At 51.9% G+C, this 17,655-nt stretch overlaps 7 protein-coding genes across 7 annotated transcripts; 5 read left to right on the top strand and 2 right to left on the bottom strand.

The window, feature by feature from the left end:
* Positions 1–44: 44 nt before the first annotated feature.
* On the bottom strand, positions 45–1,104 carry CC1G_04477 (hypothetical protein; the record flags this gene model as incomplete). Its single annotated transcript, XM_001829992.2, has 2 exons — positions 45–247; positions 312–1,104. 2 exons carry the CDS (start codon positions 1,102–1,104, stop codon positions 45–47), a joined length of 996 nt encoding a protein of 331 aa, XP_001830044.2.
* Positions 1,105–1,424: 320 nt separating this feature from the next.
* On the top strand, positions 1,425–3,044 carry CC1G_04476 (hypothetical protein; the record flags this gene model as incomplete). Its single annotated transcript, XM_001829991.2, has 4 exons — positions 1,425–2,011; positions 2,063–2,160; positions 2,443–2,713; positions 2,819–3,044. 4 exons carry the CDS (start codon positions 1,425–1,427, stop codon positions 3,042–3,044), a joined length of 1,182 nt encoding a protein of 393 aa, XP_001830043.2.
* A 361-nt stretch (positions 3,045–3,405) lies between these two features.
* Positions 3,406–5,026, top strand: CC1G_04475 (hypothetical protein; the record flags this gene model as incomplete). Its single annotated transcript, XM_001829990.2, has 4 exons — positions 3,406–3,828; positions 3,865–4,283; positions 4,346–4,593; positions 4,650–5,026. The coding sequence occupies 4 exons, from the start codon at positions 3,406–3,408 to the stop codon at positions 5,024–5,026; spliced, it is 1,467 nt and encodes a 488-aa protein (XP_001830042.2).
* A 224-nt stretch (positions 5,027–5,250) lies between these two features.
* On the top strand, positions 5,251–7,110 carry CC1G_14126 (hypothetical protein; the record flags this gene model as incomplete). The annotated part of the gene is made up of 2 exons (XM_002911547.1): positions 5,251–5,411; positions 5,474–7,110. Exon 2 carries the CDS (start codon positions 5,518–5,520, stop codon positions 7,108–7,110), a length of 1,593 nt encoding a protein of 530 aa, XP_002911593.1. The 5' UTR covers positions 5,251–5,411; positions 5,474–5,517.
* A 1,284-nt stretch (positions 7,111–8,394) lies between these two features.
* On the top strand, positions 8,395–10,256 carry CC1G_04474 (carboxylesterase; the record flags this gene model as incomplete). The annotated part of the gene is made up of 7 exons (XM_001829989.1): positions 8,395–8,811; positions 8,866–9,163; positions 9,212–9,233; positions 9,286–9,371; positions 9,425–9,529; positions 9,584–9,844; positions 9,898–10,256. 7 exons carry the CDS (start codon positions 8,395–8,397, stop codon positions 10,254–10,256), a joined length of 1,548 nt encoding a protein of 515 aa, XP_001830041.1.
* Positions 10,257–13,965: 3,709 nt separating this feature from the next.
* CC1G_04473 (3-hydroxybutyryl-CoA dehydrogenase) lies at positions 13,966–15,436 on the bottom strand. Its single transcript, XM_001829988.2, has 7 exons — positions 15,101–15,436; positions 14,860–15,046; positions 14,773–14,804; positions 14,634–14,718; positions 14,483–14,571; positions 14,339–14,421; positions 13,966–14,285 (listed from the first exon to the last, which is right to left on the bottom strand). Exons 1-7 carry the CDS (start codon positions 15,395–15,397, stop codon positions 14,138–14,140), a joined length of 921 nt encoding a protein of 306 aa, XP_001830040.2. The 5' UTR covers positions 15,398–15,436; the 3' UTR covers positions 13,966–14,137.
* Positions 15,437–15,937: 501 nt separating this feature from the next.
* CC1G_14125 (hypothetical protein) lies at positions 15,938–17,552 on the top strand (the record flags this gene model as incomplete). Its single annotated transcript, XM_002911546.1, has 5 exons — positions 15,938–16,298; positions 16,358–16,761; positions 16,836–17,015; positions 17,078–17,438; positions 17,495–17,552. The coding sequence occupies exons 1-5, from the start codon at positions 16,027–16,029 to the stop codon at positions 17,550–17,552; spliced, it is 1,275 nt and encodes a 424-aa protein (XP_002911592.1). The 5' UTR covers positions 15,938–16,026.
* Between the last annotated feature and the right edge of the window lie 103 nt (positions 17,553–17,655).

The following is a 17,655-nucleotide window of genomic DNA, read 5'->3' as shown; positions in this document are numbered from 1 at the left end:
TCCTAAACGAAAGTGCTACGATAAACGTCGGTGGGGATCTCCTATTATCGATTGGGAGTCCGAGGGGAAGGTTTTGAGGAGGAAGATATCTTTCGTTGGCGCCGCTCTGGTCTGGGTGTTGATGTCGTCGGGGTGTTCTTGGAGGATTCTTCGCGAAGGATACGAGCTACTTGGTCGCGCAGGTTGGAGGAGGATATATCTTGTCGGGATTGTTCGTAGCCACTCTTCATGTCCTTTTCTCTAGCGTCTGTAATGTAAAGAAAATCATGTCAGGGAATCCAACGCGCCGGGATGAACGATGGGCAACGCACCTTCGAGCAGTTTAGCATCTGCCTCTCGATGACACTCCTCCATTAAAGCCTTGAACCGTTTATAGTTCGCCTTTAGCTCTGACGCAAGCGCAAGGTTACCTTGCGACAGCGCCCACTTCCGCTCCTCCCTGCACCGTCGACGTTCGCTGTCTGCCAGCGAAGCCCTAGCCCTCAGCGCCGCAATTTCCCGTTCCAGCGGCGTCATGCTACTCGCTCTGCGACTGCTGATCAACCCAGTGGCTGAATCGACGGACGTGATGTCGGATGTAAAGGCAGCTGAGGATTGGGGTCGGGGGTCGGTGGGTTGGGTCGTGACGCTCCCTCCTTGGACGCTAGCCCTCCATTGTACCGAGCGTGCTGGACGGTCGGGTTGTCGAGAAGATCTCTGCGGTTTGATGTCGTCGTCGTATCTGTGTCGAGACTCGTGCGTCCGGTAAGATTTGCTTGAGGACCTGTCCCGTGAGCTCCTGCTAGGTGGAGAAAAGTACGGGTCGAACTGGGAAGCGAGCAAGTCCGTTCCGACGACCCCCAAAGCGACTCCAATGATCGTTGACATGCATCTGGTCGCATCCTGCGAAGCCATAAAGTCAAACAGCAGCTTGACAACTATCCCAGCGCCGACGAGGAGCGTTGCAGCGGTGTTCTTCCCAGCATATTGTAGAGCTACACCCTGCCAGACTCCCTGAAGAATGGATTGGCCCAGTGTCGGCGGTTCAGCTGTCTGGTTGACGGTGTCGATGAGGATTCGGGTACCCAGGCCTACGAGCAGAGCGGGCGCGGTGTACATGGGCATAGCATTAAAGTCATAAAGGCATGAAACGAGATGAAATGAGGTAGTTTGTGGTGGTTGTACACAGCCAAGAGGCGTTGGAATTGACCAACTTGAACTTCGCGCGCTAAGTTGAACCCAACACGTGGGCGTGCGCGACTGATAAGATTCAACTCCGTTTCAATACTCACGTTCAACTTCAACCTTCTTCTTCACTGTCACCTCACCCAATAGCTCTTCAGTTCTTTGAGCGCTGAGAGAAACTGTATGTTATTTAGTGACATTGGCCCCAATATACTTCTCACAGCAAGTGACAGATCTGGAGTCCCACCGCCCTATTGACAATGGAGTCACTAGGAACGAGCTCACTGTTCAAACAAGTCGATCAGCATCTTCTCTCGACCAATGACCCCCCTATGACCAATGAACAGAGGCTAGCGGCGAAACGGTACATTGATGCAGTTTCCAAAGAAATTCAGGAGAGGGAAGCAGCGATCCAGTTTCTCCCCCCGCTGCCTGGCCTAAGAAGACGCATCGGTAAGCTGCGCAAGACTCGGCGAAAGGTTCAAGGTATTCTCTCGCCACTGAGAGACTTTCCCGAAGAACTCATCGCGAGAATCTTCGAGATCGTCCTGGAACCGTGGAATAACAACCTCGGGGGGCGCCGTGCTTTTATACGGCTACGGTCTGTGTGTCAACGGTGGCGTGCTATTGCCTTCTCGCACCCAGCGTTATGGGCAGCACTCACCGTGGAACCCAGAGAGCTTTTTGGTCCAAATGCACCGGACCTCCCGCAAGCCAAGATCCGTGCTTGGTTTGACCGCGCCTTAGCCACACCTCTTCGGTTTCAAATCTACTCTTCCAACGGCTTTCAAAATACCGCGGAGGAAGTTGCGAGCGCTGTTTCCGTGGTGGCAGACGATAGAAATTGGTCCGTTGTGAAGCTTTCCCTTGACGCCCATGCGGAAACTTCCCTCAACAGCCTCTTTGCCGCGATTGCCAGCGCGTCATATCGCCCGTGGAAGAACTTGAAAACTTTGGAGATTGCGCTGGTTCCACCCTCAGCGACCACTGCAGGAGGTACAGAACATTGGCCCTTTGGTTCACTTCCATTGCATTTTCATGCGCCCAATCTCTCCTCTCTCCTAATGGACGTCCATACATCTCTTCCTGAGAGCCGCACAATCTCTCACCTCAACCTTTCACGGTTGGAACTTTCATTTCGCGATAGGTCAAGGGATGTATATGCATCTCTGATTTGTAACCTTCGCCATCTCCCTTGCCTTCGCTGGCTCAAAATACGCATGGGACGGTCGGAGCCTTACTCACTTCCCGTTCCCCCTGCCCCCATCGTTCATACAGGCATCACCACTGTAATCCTACAGGGCCCACCGAGACTCCTTCAATGCCTGACTCTTCCCGCGCTCACACACCTCTGGTTATCGCCAGAGAACTTGTCTCCTGGACCGCAGACTGATATAGTCGCGTTCGAGGAGTTCTCGTCGGTGGTGAAGGCGTTTCTGCATCGATCAAGATGCTGTCTTTCGGGGTTGTTCCTCCACATGTGGCAACTTCCGTATAACCTATCGTCCCGGTTCCTTGAGGAGATTGAAACTGGGTACATCACCACCCTGTCAGTCTACTTAAGGAATGTCCTCCCCGAACAAGCTCATATCCATCGACTCTTACTTCTACGCTCCATTCGACGAATCGAAATTCACGGAACAGCTTACATCAGGTTACAACCCCTCGCATTTATCGAATGCCTCGAGCAAAGGAAGGTCGCTTATCTCTCGTCGAGTCGACAAAGCCCGGGCGAAAAGGCCGCGGAAGCTGCCCTGCCCTGGCTCGAACTCGTCTTCAAGCAAACAGCGCCGTTCGTTCGAGATCGCAATCGTGACCTTTTGGCACGAGCTTTCCAGTTGAAAGTTCGGATACAGGTCGGAAGCGTAGCGTGGAATTAGGAAGCTTTCCATTGATGGACAGTGTAGAGCGGTAGTAGCAGAAGCAATGTATTCTATGTGCGCTCCAGATTGGTCTCATTCAACTTCCTTCACGGCATAAGCACTTGAGTAACTAGCAGGACCCAAATCTTAATCATGACGGAGTTCAGGGGAGTATGACTGTCTCCGAAACGAGTTTATGGCGCTTCGCGTGACATCGATAAGCGTTTGTGACTGACCATCATCTTTGCATCTGGCCATCAGGGTGGAATCCAGCAGAGCGATTGTACAGGACTTGCAGTCAATCTTCTTCCATCGGGTACAGTGTGTGTATTCATCACTGTGAGACCGTGCAGAAGACCCACTGTTACCAACGGGATCGATGACTTCAACACGTGTACCTGACCACTTGGACCAACGACTCCTTTCAACCAACGAACCCCCCAATACGGAAGAAGAACTCGCGGTACGGAAGTATGTCGACACGGTTTCCAAAGACATCGAGGACGAGGAAGCAGAACCCAGGCGCCTCTCTCAGCTCTTTTCTGACTGCCATGGCCGTATTCGCCATCTCAACGAACACCGTGACAAGGCTCGAGGCATCGTTTCACCGTTGAGACGACTCCCTTCGGAACTCATTGCGGAAATATTCAAGGCAGCTCTCAAACCACACGACAACAATTATTACCAACGCCACGATTTTGCTAATTATAGGGCCGTTTGCAGACAGTGGCGGGATGCAGCGTATTCGCACCCGGAGTTGTGGGCGGCCCTCACTATATCCTCGTCCGATTTCGATTTTGCTGTCGGTGCACCAGCAGAGTTCTGAGCTCGAATTCAGACTTGGTTTCACAACGCAAGAAATGTGCCTCTGCGGTTTCGGCTCGACATAGCACAATCCGAGTTTTTGCCGCATTGCGAAGAAGTGGTAGCCGATGTAGTTTCGGTTGTAACAGAAAACAGAAACTGGTCTGTCCTCCAGTTAGTCCTTGGAACTTGGTGGGCACAGGCAGAGGCCATTCTCCACAATATTTTCTCTGCAATCGCCGATGCGCCCTATCGTCCGTGGAAGAATCTGAAAAGTGTGGAGCTCCAGCCTCTAATCACCACGACGCCGCGACTGTGGCAGATCTGCACCCCCAGCCTGTCTTCCCTCGCGCTCGAGCTGACGCCAAGTTTGGACCCCGAGTACACCACTCGCCTCCTCCAGGTCCGGCACCTAGCACTCTCCCGTCTGGAGCTCAACATTTTCGACTTGAAGTTCGCATTATTTTATACCCTCATTTCCATGATATCTGATGTGCCAGCTCTTCGCTGCCTAGAGGTCTCCATCCTCGCAGGACGCCGCGAAGTCGGGCCAATTGTACTCCCGACACCACAGTCAGTCACCCAGGCATCCGCACCTTCCTCTTTGAAGGGCCTGTCGAGTATCTCCATGCTCTATCCTTTCCGGGCGTCGAGGAGGTCTCGCTGACAGTTGGGATCGTGAATGTGCATAGACACGAAGGAGCTTCAGGGTGGTTGGAAGCCTTAAAGTCCTTCTTGCAATGTTCAAAGCGATTGCTGGAAAGTCGGTTGCGGGAACTGTCGCTTCGCATATGGTGATTCTGTTTCTCCATCACTAAGTCAAGGTTGAAATCATCACGCTCTTACAAGCCTTCTTACCATCTGACAGCTCCCAGCAACAAGTCCTCACGCACGAACTCTCACAACTTCCTTCCATCAGACGCCTGGAGTTGCCCGAGTGGATTGAAGGCCTCGACCTGAGCTCTGAAGAGTTCATCTCCTTTTCCGAGCAGAGAAAGGCGTCTCTGGTCGGCTCTGGGGAAGCCTCAGGCACAAACACTGGAGGGAACTCGATCCTATCATTGGGACTGGTGCCCATCGATCTGGGACTCGAGGACATGACAGTGCTCTTTCTATCTTCTCCAACGGAATCCGTCAAGTATCTATTGGGACAGGCTCTAGAGCTTGGAGCCCGATTCCATTTTGACTTATGTTGAACTAGACCAGGTGCAGATGAGGATTCGTGTATTGAAGGTCGTTGCTAGGAACGAATGCCGTTTAACTTTTAAGGTCGCGCTGTAATACAGGAATGTGCATTATGGACTTGCTATGTTTCTGTTCTGTGGCTCTGCCTACTGTACATCTGTACAATGACCGAATATTAACTTGAAACACCGCGAGCGCGCCTCGGCATCAATAACAGCTCTTTACCTCCTGCCACAACAGCAACCCACTTGGAAGTTCGACGCCTTTCAAATAACACCGCCATCTCCAGTACAGTGACTGTTCAAGAGCTCCTTTTAATTGACCATTGAAGATTACCACTTCGCTCAAACACAAATTCAGCTCCCCAGGGACAGCTTCGGCGGGCATCGATAGACTGTACGTTGTCCAACCGTAATGCTCAGCGATTATCGATCATCTCACAGTAGACTCCGGAACAGTCCAAACGTAGTAGAAATCATCTCCAGCGTACGAATTGCTCGAGATGGGGTCAGCGCAAACGCAAACCTGCAGCAAGTCGGCCACCCAGACGGGTGGCTTTCTGGGCACCGACGACGGCGAGCGAAACGACGGTAATGTAGTTGCCACGAACGCGTCGCGATCCCATAGCTATTGCCTCAACAAATCCACCCAAGCCTCGTATGCGGCAACGCGTACGCTCGGAGGACACACCCAAGCTTCCCTGAAAGACTTCCCTCAAGAACTTCTCGCCAGAATCTTCCTGTTCGCCCTAGAACGCAGCAGGAACAATGCTTACGGCCGCCGTACTTTTTCCGTGTTGAGGTCAGTGTGCAAAAGCTGGAACGCTGTAACCTTATCGAATCCAAGGCTATGGTCTACTCTGACTCTCGACTGCATCCTGTGTATTCGACTTCCGGAGGCACGCGAAGCATCACCCTCCAGAATTCGGGCTTGGTTCGACCACGCCAAATGGGCCCCTCTCTCTTTCCAGGTCATATTCTGCCCCGTCCATCGGTTTTCCAGTGACGAGGAACACTCAGAGGAGCACCCAGACGTACTATCGCTGGCATCGGATGATAGGAATTGGTCTGAACTTCGATTTTGCCTCAACGGCTTGTACGCGCTGCACAGCCTTCCCAAACTCTTTACGGCTGTTGCGAATGCACCCTATCGGCCATGGAAAAACTTGACAACCCTACGTGTTTCTCTTACTCCCTCTCCTGGCGATTCTAAATATTGGCCCTTTGGATCCCGTCCATTGGACTTTTATGCACCAAATTTGGCGTCCCTTCGACTGGACATTCGGACTCGATCACCCGAAGAAAGGACCATCTCTCATGGTACCCTTTCACACCTGACGCTCGACTTTGACTGCGGAACCGAGCTGTCATACAAGTCGCTCATTAGCAATCTTCGTCATCTCCCTGGGCTCCGGTCGCTCAAGATTCGCGCAGCCAGCGTTCCGACACCTTCAAAGCCCATCGTAACTCACATGGGAGTAACGTCCTTAACCGCAAGCGGTTATCCGGAAATCATCAGGTATCTGACTCTTCCCTCGCTGAAAAGCCTCGAGTTGGCACCGATGGATTTTATACGTGATTGTGCGACGAAGTCTGAAAACTTGTTGCCAATCGCACAAGCATTTCTACGCCGGTCTGGATGTCACCTTTCAGAGCTGCACATCTACCAATGGCACCTTCGGAACAGCCTGTCGTCCCAGCTCCTTGACGGGATCGAAACTCGGTACATTAACTCCCTATCCCTTTACCTGAATACGGAGAGATATCGTGGTCGTGTATCTCCCCAACAAGCTTTCATCCATCGGCTCCTGCTTCTACCCTCTATTCGGAAGCTCGCGATTTTCGGGACTGCCTACATCAACTTACATCCACCCTCATTCATCGAATGCCTCGAAGAAAGGAAAGAAGGTTACTACTCGTCGACTGGCGCTCAAACCGACAATTCGGGCGAGCAAATCGACTGTGCCACCTTGCCCAGGATCGACCTCATCTTCGCAGAAACTTCGCCTTTCATTCGAAATCTCAATCTTGACCTTTTGACTCGCGCATCGCAGTTGGGGGTTCGATTTTATGTTGGTGGTAAAGAATGGAATTAGTATGCTCCCTCCTCCCCCATGCAGTCTGTTTTGAGTCCACGTTGGTTACTTCACCTGTTGTGTGCTGTCCAGTGTCTGTAGCTTTTTCGAGCACTAATATATTATCACCGAGTGACAAAGGGGAGATGAGAAGTGATTCATTGGGCTTTCCACTTTCGAACAGTGTTCAACACGCTGTGGCTCCAGCGCATTGTATTCACGCGTATGGGAATGCCCCGGTCAGGTCGCCCCACTTCAACATTTATCTAAGTAGAGGATCCGTTGGGCTATAAACTGGTCACGGCATGCCGTGAAACTCCTAGTGACATGATAATCAACACCAGGAACGCATGTGACGAAAACGCGTGCGAGCAGCGAGCGCAAGCTAGTGGCAATGCTCCCAAAGATCCTCTAAATACTTTTCATCCCGTTGTCTCGAGCTTCCTGCAAGGGCGACAAGTGGCTTCATTCAGATAAGTGTGTACCTTTTGTTCACTGAACCTGGACTTTTGGCCGCGATCCACTGTGATCTGGCGTGCTCCAGCCCGTTCCTTTCACATCTACCAGGAGAACATCTGAGAACATTCCGAAGTTCAAGGGAGGAACGAGCTGATTATGGTGACCGTATAATTCAGGGGTATCAAGGTACAGCAGGGGAGCGCTGTTATTCAATCAAAAGGAAGGTACGACTTGGCTCTGTATAAAACTTTCAAATGGCAAATGGACTTAATGAACTTAAAGTTTAAGAGTAAGCTTCCGCCATTTTGCAAGGCGCCGGCTTTGGCGCCGATCTTCTTCTGATCCGTGTGTCGGCCCCTTGGTTGTCGCCCGTGCCGTCAAATGCCGGCAGCCTTTCGCGACGTGGACGGTGGAGGCCTTCAGAGATGTCAATTTGTTGTCTTGTTGCTCTTCCTACCCAGTTACCAGCGCCTCTTGTACGCAACATCCTTGTCCTAGGATATTGCACTTCTGAACTGTACTGACATGGTATCCTTTCTGTAGATAAAAAGGATGTTTTTACCCACCGAATGCCTGTTCTGCTTGGGGAAGGATTGGCAAAACTTGCAGCGGCCAACGACAGAATCTGATTGATTGAAGCTTTTTTTTGATCACGCACACCGTCGTTCGCTTGGATTTCGGTTTCACCACAAGATCAACTGGATCCTGTGTTCTTTTGGAAGGGCTTGGGGAAACATGACGAGCGGCGGTCCTTTCAAAATCTCGGATACTTTACCGTCATGATGCACTTAAACCAGCAGAAAAGGCACTCTCACCGTTCCTTGACCACCGGTACCACTTCCCGCAATGCGTCTCCTCTCATTCGCGCTCCTGGGGTGTTCGAGTCTCCCACTTATCGCGGCTCAAGCTGGCGGGGGTGTAGGCCTCCTTATCTCGACCGCTGAGGGACCTGTCTTGGGCAATCGTCCAGTTCCAAGGGTCCGTCGATGGCTCGGAATCCCATACGCATCTGCAGCCCGATGGCAGCCCCCTGGCCCGGCACCGTCCCATAGCTCGACCCTCTCTGCCACTTCTTTTGGCAACAGTTGCCCTCAACTCATTGGTCCAGCAATTGCCAAATATCTTGAGTTCGCTCACCAAGATGAACCACTCACCGAAGCCGAAGATTGCCTCACTGTCAACATTTGGGCACCTGCTAAGTCGCGACCTCAGAATACTGCCGTTCTTGTCTGGATGTATGGCGGTGGCTTCCAATTTGGAGCGGTAGGTCTGACATCAGTTACCACGTGTAGTTCGTACGTACTGACGATATTGCAGAGTGCACTATCGGTATACGACGGTCAGAAGTTTGTCGAGGACAACGACGACATTATCGTTGTCAGCTTCAACTACCGATTGAATATCTTTGGGCAGCCTAATGCTCCCCAACTGGTGTCCCCAACCAACTCGCAGAACTTTGGCTTGCTCGACCAGCGAGCTGCAATCGAATGGATCCATAACAACATCGCGGCTTTCGGAGGAGACCCGAATCGCATTACACTCGCTGGACATAGTGCGGGTGGAACGGGAGCTGGCTTGTATTCTTTGGCTTATCCGACAGATACTATCGTGAAAGGTACGAACTCAGGTTACATTGAAACACCATTTACTGACCCATTACTAGGTATTATCGAACAATCCGGAGGGTATGTTCGTTCTTGGTCATTATCCATCACTGGTCCTGACAATTGCTTGAAGGATCTACGGCGCAGCGGATCTCGTCTCTCCTACCCTGGATGATGCTACATGGCATACCGTCGCCGATGCCGTAGGCTGCGGAAGCTGTGAGTCCAGAAGTCCTCGAATACACTCTCCTTGGGCTGACATGCGATGGTAGCACCAACGTCCGCCCAGTTCTCTTGTATGCAAGGAAAGCCATGGCGTGATCTCGTGAACGCGGCTAACGATGCCGGTATCGTCTTCTTCAAGTTGGTCACAGACGGTGAGTCCTTCCCCTTTTGACAGAGGGCACGACATATCTAACCAACTTATCTAGAGCAACTGGTATTCTCCGACTATGAAACTCGAATGGACAATGGCCAATTCTTACCTGTCCCTGCTTTGATCGGAAACGTCGTCAATGAAGCCAATGCTCTGACGGTTGCCCTTAATCTCCTCATTCGTGGCAATTCTCCGCCATTCCTCACCACAGTCATTGGAGAAATCAGCAGCCAAGTTGGAGGTACTTGCCCAACATCAAAGGAAACCCAGCAACGTTTCGATGCCGGTGTTCCAACCTGGCGATACAGGTATCAAGGTAAGTCAAAGCACGGGAAAAGGGATTCAAAGTGCTAACAGATGTTTCTCCAGCTGTCTTCCCCGGTATCTCTGTTCGCTCAGATCTCGGTGCCTTCCACGGTTCAGACATCCCCATAGCATTTGGAACGTATCGTTCCATCGACCCCAACCCCACATCCACACAAATTGGCCTGTCACAGACTTTCCAGAAAGCTTGGGTTGCATTCGTCAGGAACCCTGCATCGGGGCTGACGACGTACGGGTGGCCACAATACAATCCCTCCACTGACACTCTGATACAGTTGGGTGACCGACAGAATTTGAGTGGTGCTTCCTTCGGCTCACCTCATCTCCTGGATGCCACTTGTGCTGATCTCCCTGCTCTTATGGACCTCAACGCTCAGTTCAATGCCTTGCTGGCTGGGGTATAATGCCTCTCAAATTTCTCAGTGTATTACTGTTCCCTTCATCGTTCGTTTCCTCCGTTTCATATCTTATTGTTATTGGTATTTTCTATTGTCCAACCTTACTTCGATGTGTACTACTAGTAACAGACGTAGGCTCCGCTTGTTGTGTCGATCAGAATGTATTCTACCCGATGTTTGTGAATCATGGCCTTAGCGACTACTCACAGATTCTGAGGTCGAGAGATTGCTGACAGATTTCTACGAGGCAAGGGCGGGGAAAAGGTTGGGAAAAGGGCTCGATGTTTCTAGGTGGGAATCGGTAGTTCCGACGCGACGGAAAGCGGTCTCGTGAGGAGACAACGCGAACCGCTCTTTTCCAAGAACCGCCATGGTCACTTGCCCAATACCACAATCCGAGTCCTCGACAACGACGAGCACCTGAGCTACTGTCAAAATCGCATATGACACAGGCAACAGCCTAGCGACGCTTGGATTCTGTCAGTCAAAGTCTATCCCCCAGTTTCTGCTGGCCATAACAACACTGACCATGGCGACACTGACAATAACGTTGCAAGTGGACTTGAACTGGACGGTTCGCAGTCGCTATTGATCCAAACTTGTCTTAACTCGAGGCTGAATGACGGGGCTGGCGACCGCTAGGGCCTGGCGAACTGCTGGCGCTTTCTGAATGGAATGGAATGGCCCGACACGATATCTTCCCGGTTGCTGCAATGCATGGGTTGACCATCCTCCATTCCCATGGTAATGCAGCCTTTCTCTTCGACTTGCATGATGATGCAGCGAAGCCTTCGAGGAACATAGTCCATGGCAAGGAGGTGTGGCCGACCGGAGCAGATGCGCAGCCAATTGAATCGGGTGGGGATGGGGTCGATGAAGGAAGGGGGATGAAGGAGAGCATACGGACCTCGCAACCTTTTATAAGGGCGCGATGCTTCGTACGTCGATGCACCTTTGTGTCTGCGTGTGGTGTCAGTGGTGGCGAAAACCTAGCAGTGACGCTAATAATCGTCATCTGTCCTGGCACGGCAGGATTTGGCGACGTATCTGTGGTCAAAGGTGGTGCGTTCCCATTCAGCGTACCCACAGGGAGAGGTCACTGAGATATGAACGTAGGAGGAAAGGATGGGGAGCTTTTTATCCACTAGAGACGCTGGCTCAACCAATTTTATCTCATGCGTGGGGCCGAGCAAGCCGAAGGACGCGACATTCAATTTGCACCGTATGGATGGCCTGTTGTGAAAACCAAGAGGATGATGGATATCTCGGACGACCCTTTCATACTGGTTTTTCCGCGTTAGCGGGAATTTAGCGCCCTAGATCTGACCATCCAGCCTATCGCAGCCGTCGAATTACAGTACACCACAGTTGCAGCTTCTACAACCAGCGTTGGATCCCGGCGATCCATCGACTCCTGGGACTTCCCCTCCCTTTCGTAATGGTAATTCTCGCGAAATAAACGGGTATCTGTTGTTTGCAGCGGCCGGCCTTCCATGATTTTCCTCACTTTCCGGCTCAGATGGTCTTCCATCTTCATTACCACCGACTGTGCCCTGATCGAAGTGGAGTACGAGACGACGCACCTCATCGGCAACAATTCTTTTTCTCTCACAGGCTCACGTCGAATTGGCTGTGCCGTTCCAGCCGTCTGTACGTCGGTCGATTGGACAAGCCAGCGAAGAGGGAACAGGGACGATCGTCCGAATGCCATGCACTTGGGTGCGTACCTGAAATCATCCATTGTGCTCTTCGACAATTCAATGGAGTTCCCTTCCTCATCCCCTTGTAGAAACACGTGGGCAGCCCTTCGACATCGACAATAGATTTCTCCCTGGATCGTGACTTGTTGGAGCTGCGACTGGCAGTTGGCACATTGTCGGCATTTGCCCTGCCTCGTCCTCAGCTATCCCTCCCCCAACCGTTCGAGGTCTTCCAGCGACGAGCTCCGACGAGCTTCCCTGATAGCGGTCTTTTTCTGGATATCAGGAAGCCTCGCTCTCAGTAGCTGAAAACAGCAAATCGACAGAGTTGACCCAAGAAAAGCTTCAGGATGTACGCCAGAACATAACCAGGCCCTCTCAAAACGCGAGAGATAAGGCTGATACCGGATAACCTCGGTCCGCACTTTGCTCACTTGAACCACGATTCTAGACGACAGGGTGACACGGGAAGGATGAAATGAGTAGGATGGACGTGTCTGTGAGTTCCTTTCCTGTTCCTCTCCGGAATGATTGGCCGACCACGTAAAACTACAGTCGTAAAGCGATTGTGCCAGGCTTTGCTACGCGCCTTGAGCTTCTGTATTCAGCTCGCCTCTAATGTGCTTTGCTCGACAGAGGTCCCACGGCACCAGTGGAAGACGAGCATGGATCCGGATAAGTCTTTATGTCCGAGAACAAGAAGAGAAGCTAGGACCAAGCACGAGCTATTGCCTGGATCGGACTATGGGCTTGGTACTATTGAGTTGGCGGTAATGGCCATGAGCTGGGTGCCAATCGATGCGTAGCGACAGTCGATGCCGCCCGCCCTTGGTCGGTCTGCCTATGTTCTCCCACTCCCAAGTCATACCCTCTCTTAAGATCGTCTAGTATGGGCCAACAGTCACCAAGTTGGCACCTACTTGCCTTTCGCCACTGGCTCCTGGCGGCATCCTGACAGCGACGAGAATAGTAGCTGGTAATGTGATTCAGTAACGGTGACGCGAAGGAATCGGAAATCGCCTTGCAGCAGTTCGGCCTTTCGCTGGCTCCCCGACCACTACCATCCTTCACTTGCCAGAGGTCTCAGAAGTGGAGCGCCACTGGCGACAATAGAGCCACGGGTTCTTTCTGTAGATTCCCCCAATTCCTCGCCATTACCCACAGTACCCATCATCACCCCAGTCGACCACGCTGCCCGCAACAAGACCGTGGGCTCCCTCGGAGCCGTTGCGATTGGGCTCCGGCGGTGAATCCATGGATGACTTTCCGCAGGGACACATCTCCCAACTAACAGGTTCCTCGCCACCGACCACCAGCCGCCGACCGCTGTTGCACAATTGTACACCTTAAGCTGTCTGCATGCTACAAGCTAATCTCAGCTCATGAAACGACTCCGATTATGACTGTGGAGAACGATGAAGGATACTTGGGGATGGAACACCTCTCCACGATGATGTTGTGGGCCTAGGATCCGACTTTGCTGTGAAGCCAGGGAGGATATCCGTGGTATGTAGTAAGACAGGTTCATCTTCCGAGCGTTCCTATGTCGTGGACCTGGTACAGCTTTAGCTGTGAAGTTGCACCCGGTTTCTTATCCAAGTCAATGAAGATACGAGTGTCATTAATGACGGGATCGCTCTTAACAACTTTGGTGCTTCTTTCAGGTTTGACGCCCTCCCGGGAGTTCGTATCGTCATAATCGGAGTTACTCGTCAACCTAATAGCTCTTCATACCAGCGCTAGCGATCACTTTCATATTCGATGGAGGCGGTACGACCATGTATTCGTTCCATGTCCGGACTTTTGAGGTCACACCCTTGGTCTGGTTCGGTGGATTCAAGACACTCGGTTTGGCGCGGCCCCACAAAGCGCGCGTCTTTGGTAACCTCGCCGCAAGGGGATTGCTAGGGCAGTGTGGTTGTGGTGGACCCTGATTAAAACGGGAGCGGGGTGTGGGTAAATCGAGAGGGACCTGGCTCTCTGCATGGCGCAATACGACCAGAAGGAAGTTGAGATGTTTTCACTTCTTTTTTATTTGACCACGTTTAGTGCACGATAGGACTATACTGGTTTTCTCAACGCTCGGCCCAGCATCCTTCACGGCAGACTTCCTGGCGTCTGAGTCCGTGAAGACAGAATGTTACGCGCTCCTCCGCATCACACAGACTTTCCTGCATCTGCCACCACCTAGTAGTCATAGAAGCCCTTTCCGGACTTCCTACCCAACCACCCGGCATTGACCATCTGCTCGAGGAGGATGGAAGGTCGGTATTTCGAATCCGAGGTACCTTCGTAGAGGGTCTTTTGGATGGCGAGGCAGGTGTCCAGACCGATGCTACACCATGGCGTTAGCAATGAGCAAACGGGAGATGGAAGGAAGAGGCGTACAAGTCGGCAAGTTGGAGGGGACCCATGGGGTGGTTCATGCCGAGTTTGAGGGTGGTGTCGATGTCCTCGCGGGTTGCGATTCCCTATACGTATGGTGCATTAGATTGGGAAGCCGCAGGGTATGAAGTAGAGGACTGGCCGAACCTTTTCGAGGTGCATGATGGCTTCATTGATGAATGGCATCAGGAGGGCATTTGAGACGAAGCCAGGGACGTCTTTGGAGACGGTTACAGCTGGGTTAAGGTATCGTGTTAGTTATGGTTCCGTGAACAATAGGGGGTATTGGGAAGCGTACTCTTGCCGCAAGCGACTGCGAAGGAACGGGCTCGGTCGAGGGTTTCCTGGCTAGTTTGGAGTGCTGAGATAAGTTCTACGAGTTTCTGGGTAATGATCGTTTAGTTTTATACGTTGCAAATGGGGTGCGAGGGACATACCATCACAGGCACGGGGTTGAAGAAGTGCAAGCCTATTCAACACGCCGCTTCAGTATCAGCGCGTCTCGTAAACAGGGTAATACTAACCGACTACGCGGGAAGCAATCCTCTTGCCCTCTTCACTGGCAGGAGAGACATTCTTGCCGAGGGTAGCAGCGGCAATCTTGGTGATGCTTATTGAGCTGGTATTGGTAGCAAGGATGGCTTCAGGCTTGAGTTCAGCAGCAAGGGAAGCAAATATTGTCTCCTTGAGTTGGAGATTCTCGGAAACAGCCTACAGAATACATTCCTTAGCACATATACTTTAAACGAAACCAACTAAACGCACCTCAACAACCATATCCACATCCCTCAATCCCTTGAACCCGCTCTCAGCCGGAACGACTTCAATCCGTCCCCTCACATCTTTCGCCTCGTCGTTCGTCAACCTTCCCTTTCCAACGTCCTTGTCCAAGAGTTTGTCGACGAGCGCGAGGCCCTTCTTGACCTGTTCGGGAGATTTGTCGTAGAGGAGGACGGGGACTTTGGCGCGCATGGCGGAGACGAGGGCGATGCCTGTGCCCATTTGGCCTGCGCCGAGGACGCCTAGGCGGCGGATTCCATGGGGGACGAGGGTGGATGCCATTGTGACTGGAGAGTTGGTGGATGTGGTTGTGTGGAGGAGTAGGATAGGTCCGGACGACGTTACGCGACGGAGCTTGCATCATGGTTCGCTCCTAATCAATCGCACGTGAAAAGCTGCCCCTATTCCTGGAACGGCCTTGACATCTTCCGAATCAAACACCGCCAAATTCAACGCGAACCTCTTTCCAGAAAATCCATGCCTTTACGTTTGGGATCTTTCACGATTTTTTGGGCATCGTCTTTCGTTTCCTGACTTGTCTGCACTGAGGTCTTTTCAGAGTCAAAACCTTTTCCTGCGGACAGTGCTCCTCGTGGCTACCCAGGTTTTTGCCGCCTTCCCCGCAATCGAAATTACGCGCTGTTCTTAGGCTGGCATCGGGAGGGACGACAGGGACCACGCTGATCTGACGCCCGTCCGTATCCGAAACCAGCATGACATCATCTCGTGTTTTGTCCGGCGAACTGATTCTCCGACAAGGCATATCGAAATCCACATTGACGCTATCTTCGACATTTTCTGCCCTCTGGTTCTCTTTTTACCACTTACCATCACCATCTATCTCTCCCGTTGTCGTTGTTTCTGAACGAAAACGAGGATTTCTTTCTGGCTTCTGGGCGAATACTACTGGGATGACGTCGACACTACCACCTCTGGTTCAGGCTGTCTCAGGCGCCGTTGGGAGCGCATCGGCGTCGGCGTTGACTTATCCTCTTGATTTGATTACGACGAGGCTGCAGTTGGACTCACCTGTGAAGGCTAGGAGGAGAGGCGGCATTGTTGGCGGACTGAAACTTCTCCTGTACATCGTCTATGGGAGCAAGAAGACAGGGAAGAAAGGGCTGGGTTGGAAAGCGCTATATGATGGCCTAGGGTCGGATTTGTTCGCAACTGTTCTCTCAAAGTGCGCCCCTTATCTTGCTCAGTTCGTAGAGAGGTGTTGACAGGATGTACCCCCCAAAGCTTCTTCTATTTTTATTTCTACTCCTTTACACGCTCCATAGCAATGCACGGAACACAAGCATTACCGCTTCTCCGCAACGGACCACCTCGACCGCACAAAACACACAAGCCTTCCCTTCTCGAAGATATCCTACTCGGGTTTGTTTCCGGCGTCGCCTCTCGCGCCGTCTCCACACCACTTAACATTATCACGCTTCGACTCCAAGCGGAGCGGGCAGATGCGGAGGATGAGGATGTTGTTATTTTGAGCTCTGGAGAGGGTTCTGGCTCTGAGGATGGATCTTCTTCGAGCACTCCGGCCAGCCCGTCTCGGTCTAGCAGCCCGCTCCAGAAAGATAATTTGGGCTTCTTTGATATCGCGAGGTTGATTCACGAAGAGCATGGGTGGAAGGGATTCTGGAAAGGTGGGTATACATTCCTTGTGGGCTCTTCCCAACCTAAAGTGTTGGACATTCGCTCATCTGCCATTTCAATCAAGGCTTCGGTACCTCTGCGCTGTTATCGATAAACCCCTCAATCACACTCGCCTTCTTCCAACTCTTCCGAAAGTTCGTAGTGTATTCTCGAACACGGAGCGCGTTGGCCGCAGGGAAGAAAGTGAATCCTAATCTCAAGCCATGGGAGGCTTTCTTCGTGGGTGCTATCGCAACTTCTATCGGTACGTCCGACCTGCTGTCACGCTAAAATATCCAGTAGGCTGACTTTATACGCCCCCGATAGCGAACACGATTCTATACCCTTTGATCCTCGCTAAGAAGCGATTACAAGCCCGGTCGGGAGCGAAACCGGGCGAGAATCTGCTTTCGGTGTTGGTAGATGCGTACACGGGCATGTATGATCCACATTCCGAAGAGGAATTGAGCTCCGAGGCTCCATCGTCGGAGGCGACGACGAATGGACACGTAGACGCGGACCCCACGAAACGACCACCGCTCACGCGCCGGAGCAAGGGAAGCAGGTATTATGTTCAGCGAGAGGCGGGCAAACCGTTGCAAGGTCCGGAGGGATTGTACCAAGGACTGCAGATGCAGCTTTTGAAGGGATTCTTCAACCAGGGCATGACGTTTTTGGTGAAGGGACGGTGAGTCGCCTTTCTCTCGTTGATTTCATGGTTTACTCAAGGTTGAATATTGATAGCATCGAACAGCTTGTTGTTGCAGCGTACCTGAGACAACGAGCGTTGAAGGCGAATTGAAGGGTGGACTGGGTATCACTTACTGTTGGACTACTGTATACTAATGGGATTCATTTGATGTTTATGGGCGTTTATTGCTTTCCATTCTTGCATGATGTGTTCA

Source organism: Coprinopsis cinerea (assembly GCF_000182895.1).
Source record: "Coprinopsis cinerea okayama7#130 chromosome 3 map unlocalized cont3.3, whole genome shotgun sequence".
Lineage (NCBI taxonomy): Eukaryota > Fungi > Basidiomycota > Agaricomycetes > Agaricales > Psathyrellaceae > Coprinopsis > Coprinopsis cinerea.
Note: the sequence above shows the minus strand (reverse complement) of the source record. Positions and strands in the feature narration are given on the sequence as shown.

Excerpts from the sequence above, each read along its gene's own strand:
- CC1G_04473 (XM_001829988.2), bottom strand. The coding sequence starts at position 15,397 with ATGGCATCCACCCTCGTCCCCCATGGAATCCGCCGCCTAGGCGTCCTC. Across the intron at positions 14,572-14,633 it reads CGCAGTCGCTTGCGGCAAGA|CTGTAACCGTCTCCAAAGAC; the intron begins GTACGCTTCCCA and ends ACCTTAACCCAG. Across the intron at positions 14,422-14,482 it reads CCATCATGCACCTCGAAAAG|GGAATCGCAACCCGCGAGGA; the intron begins GTTCGGCCAGTC and ends CCATACGTATAG.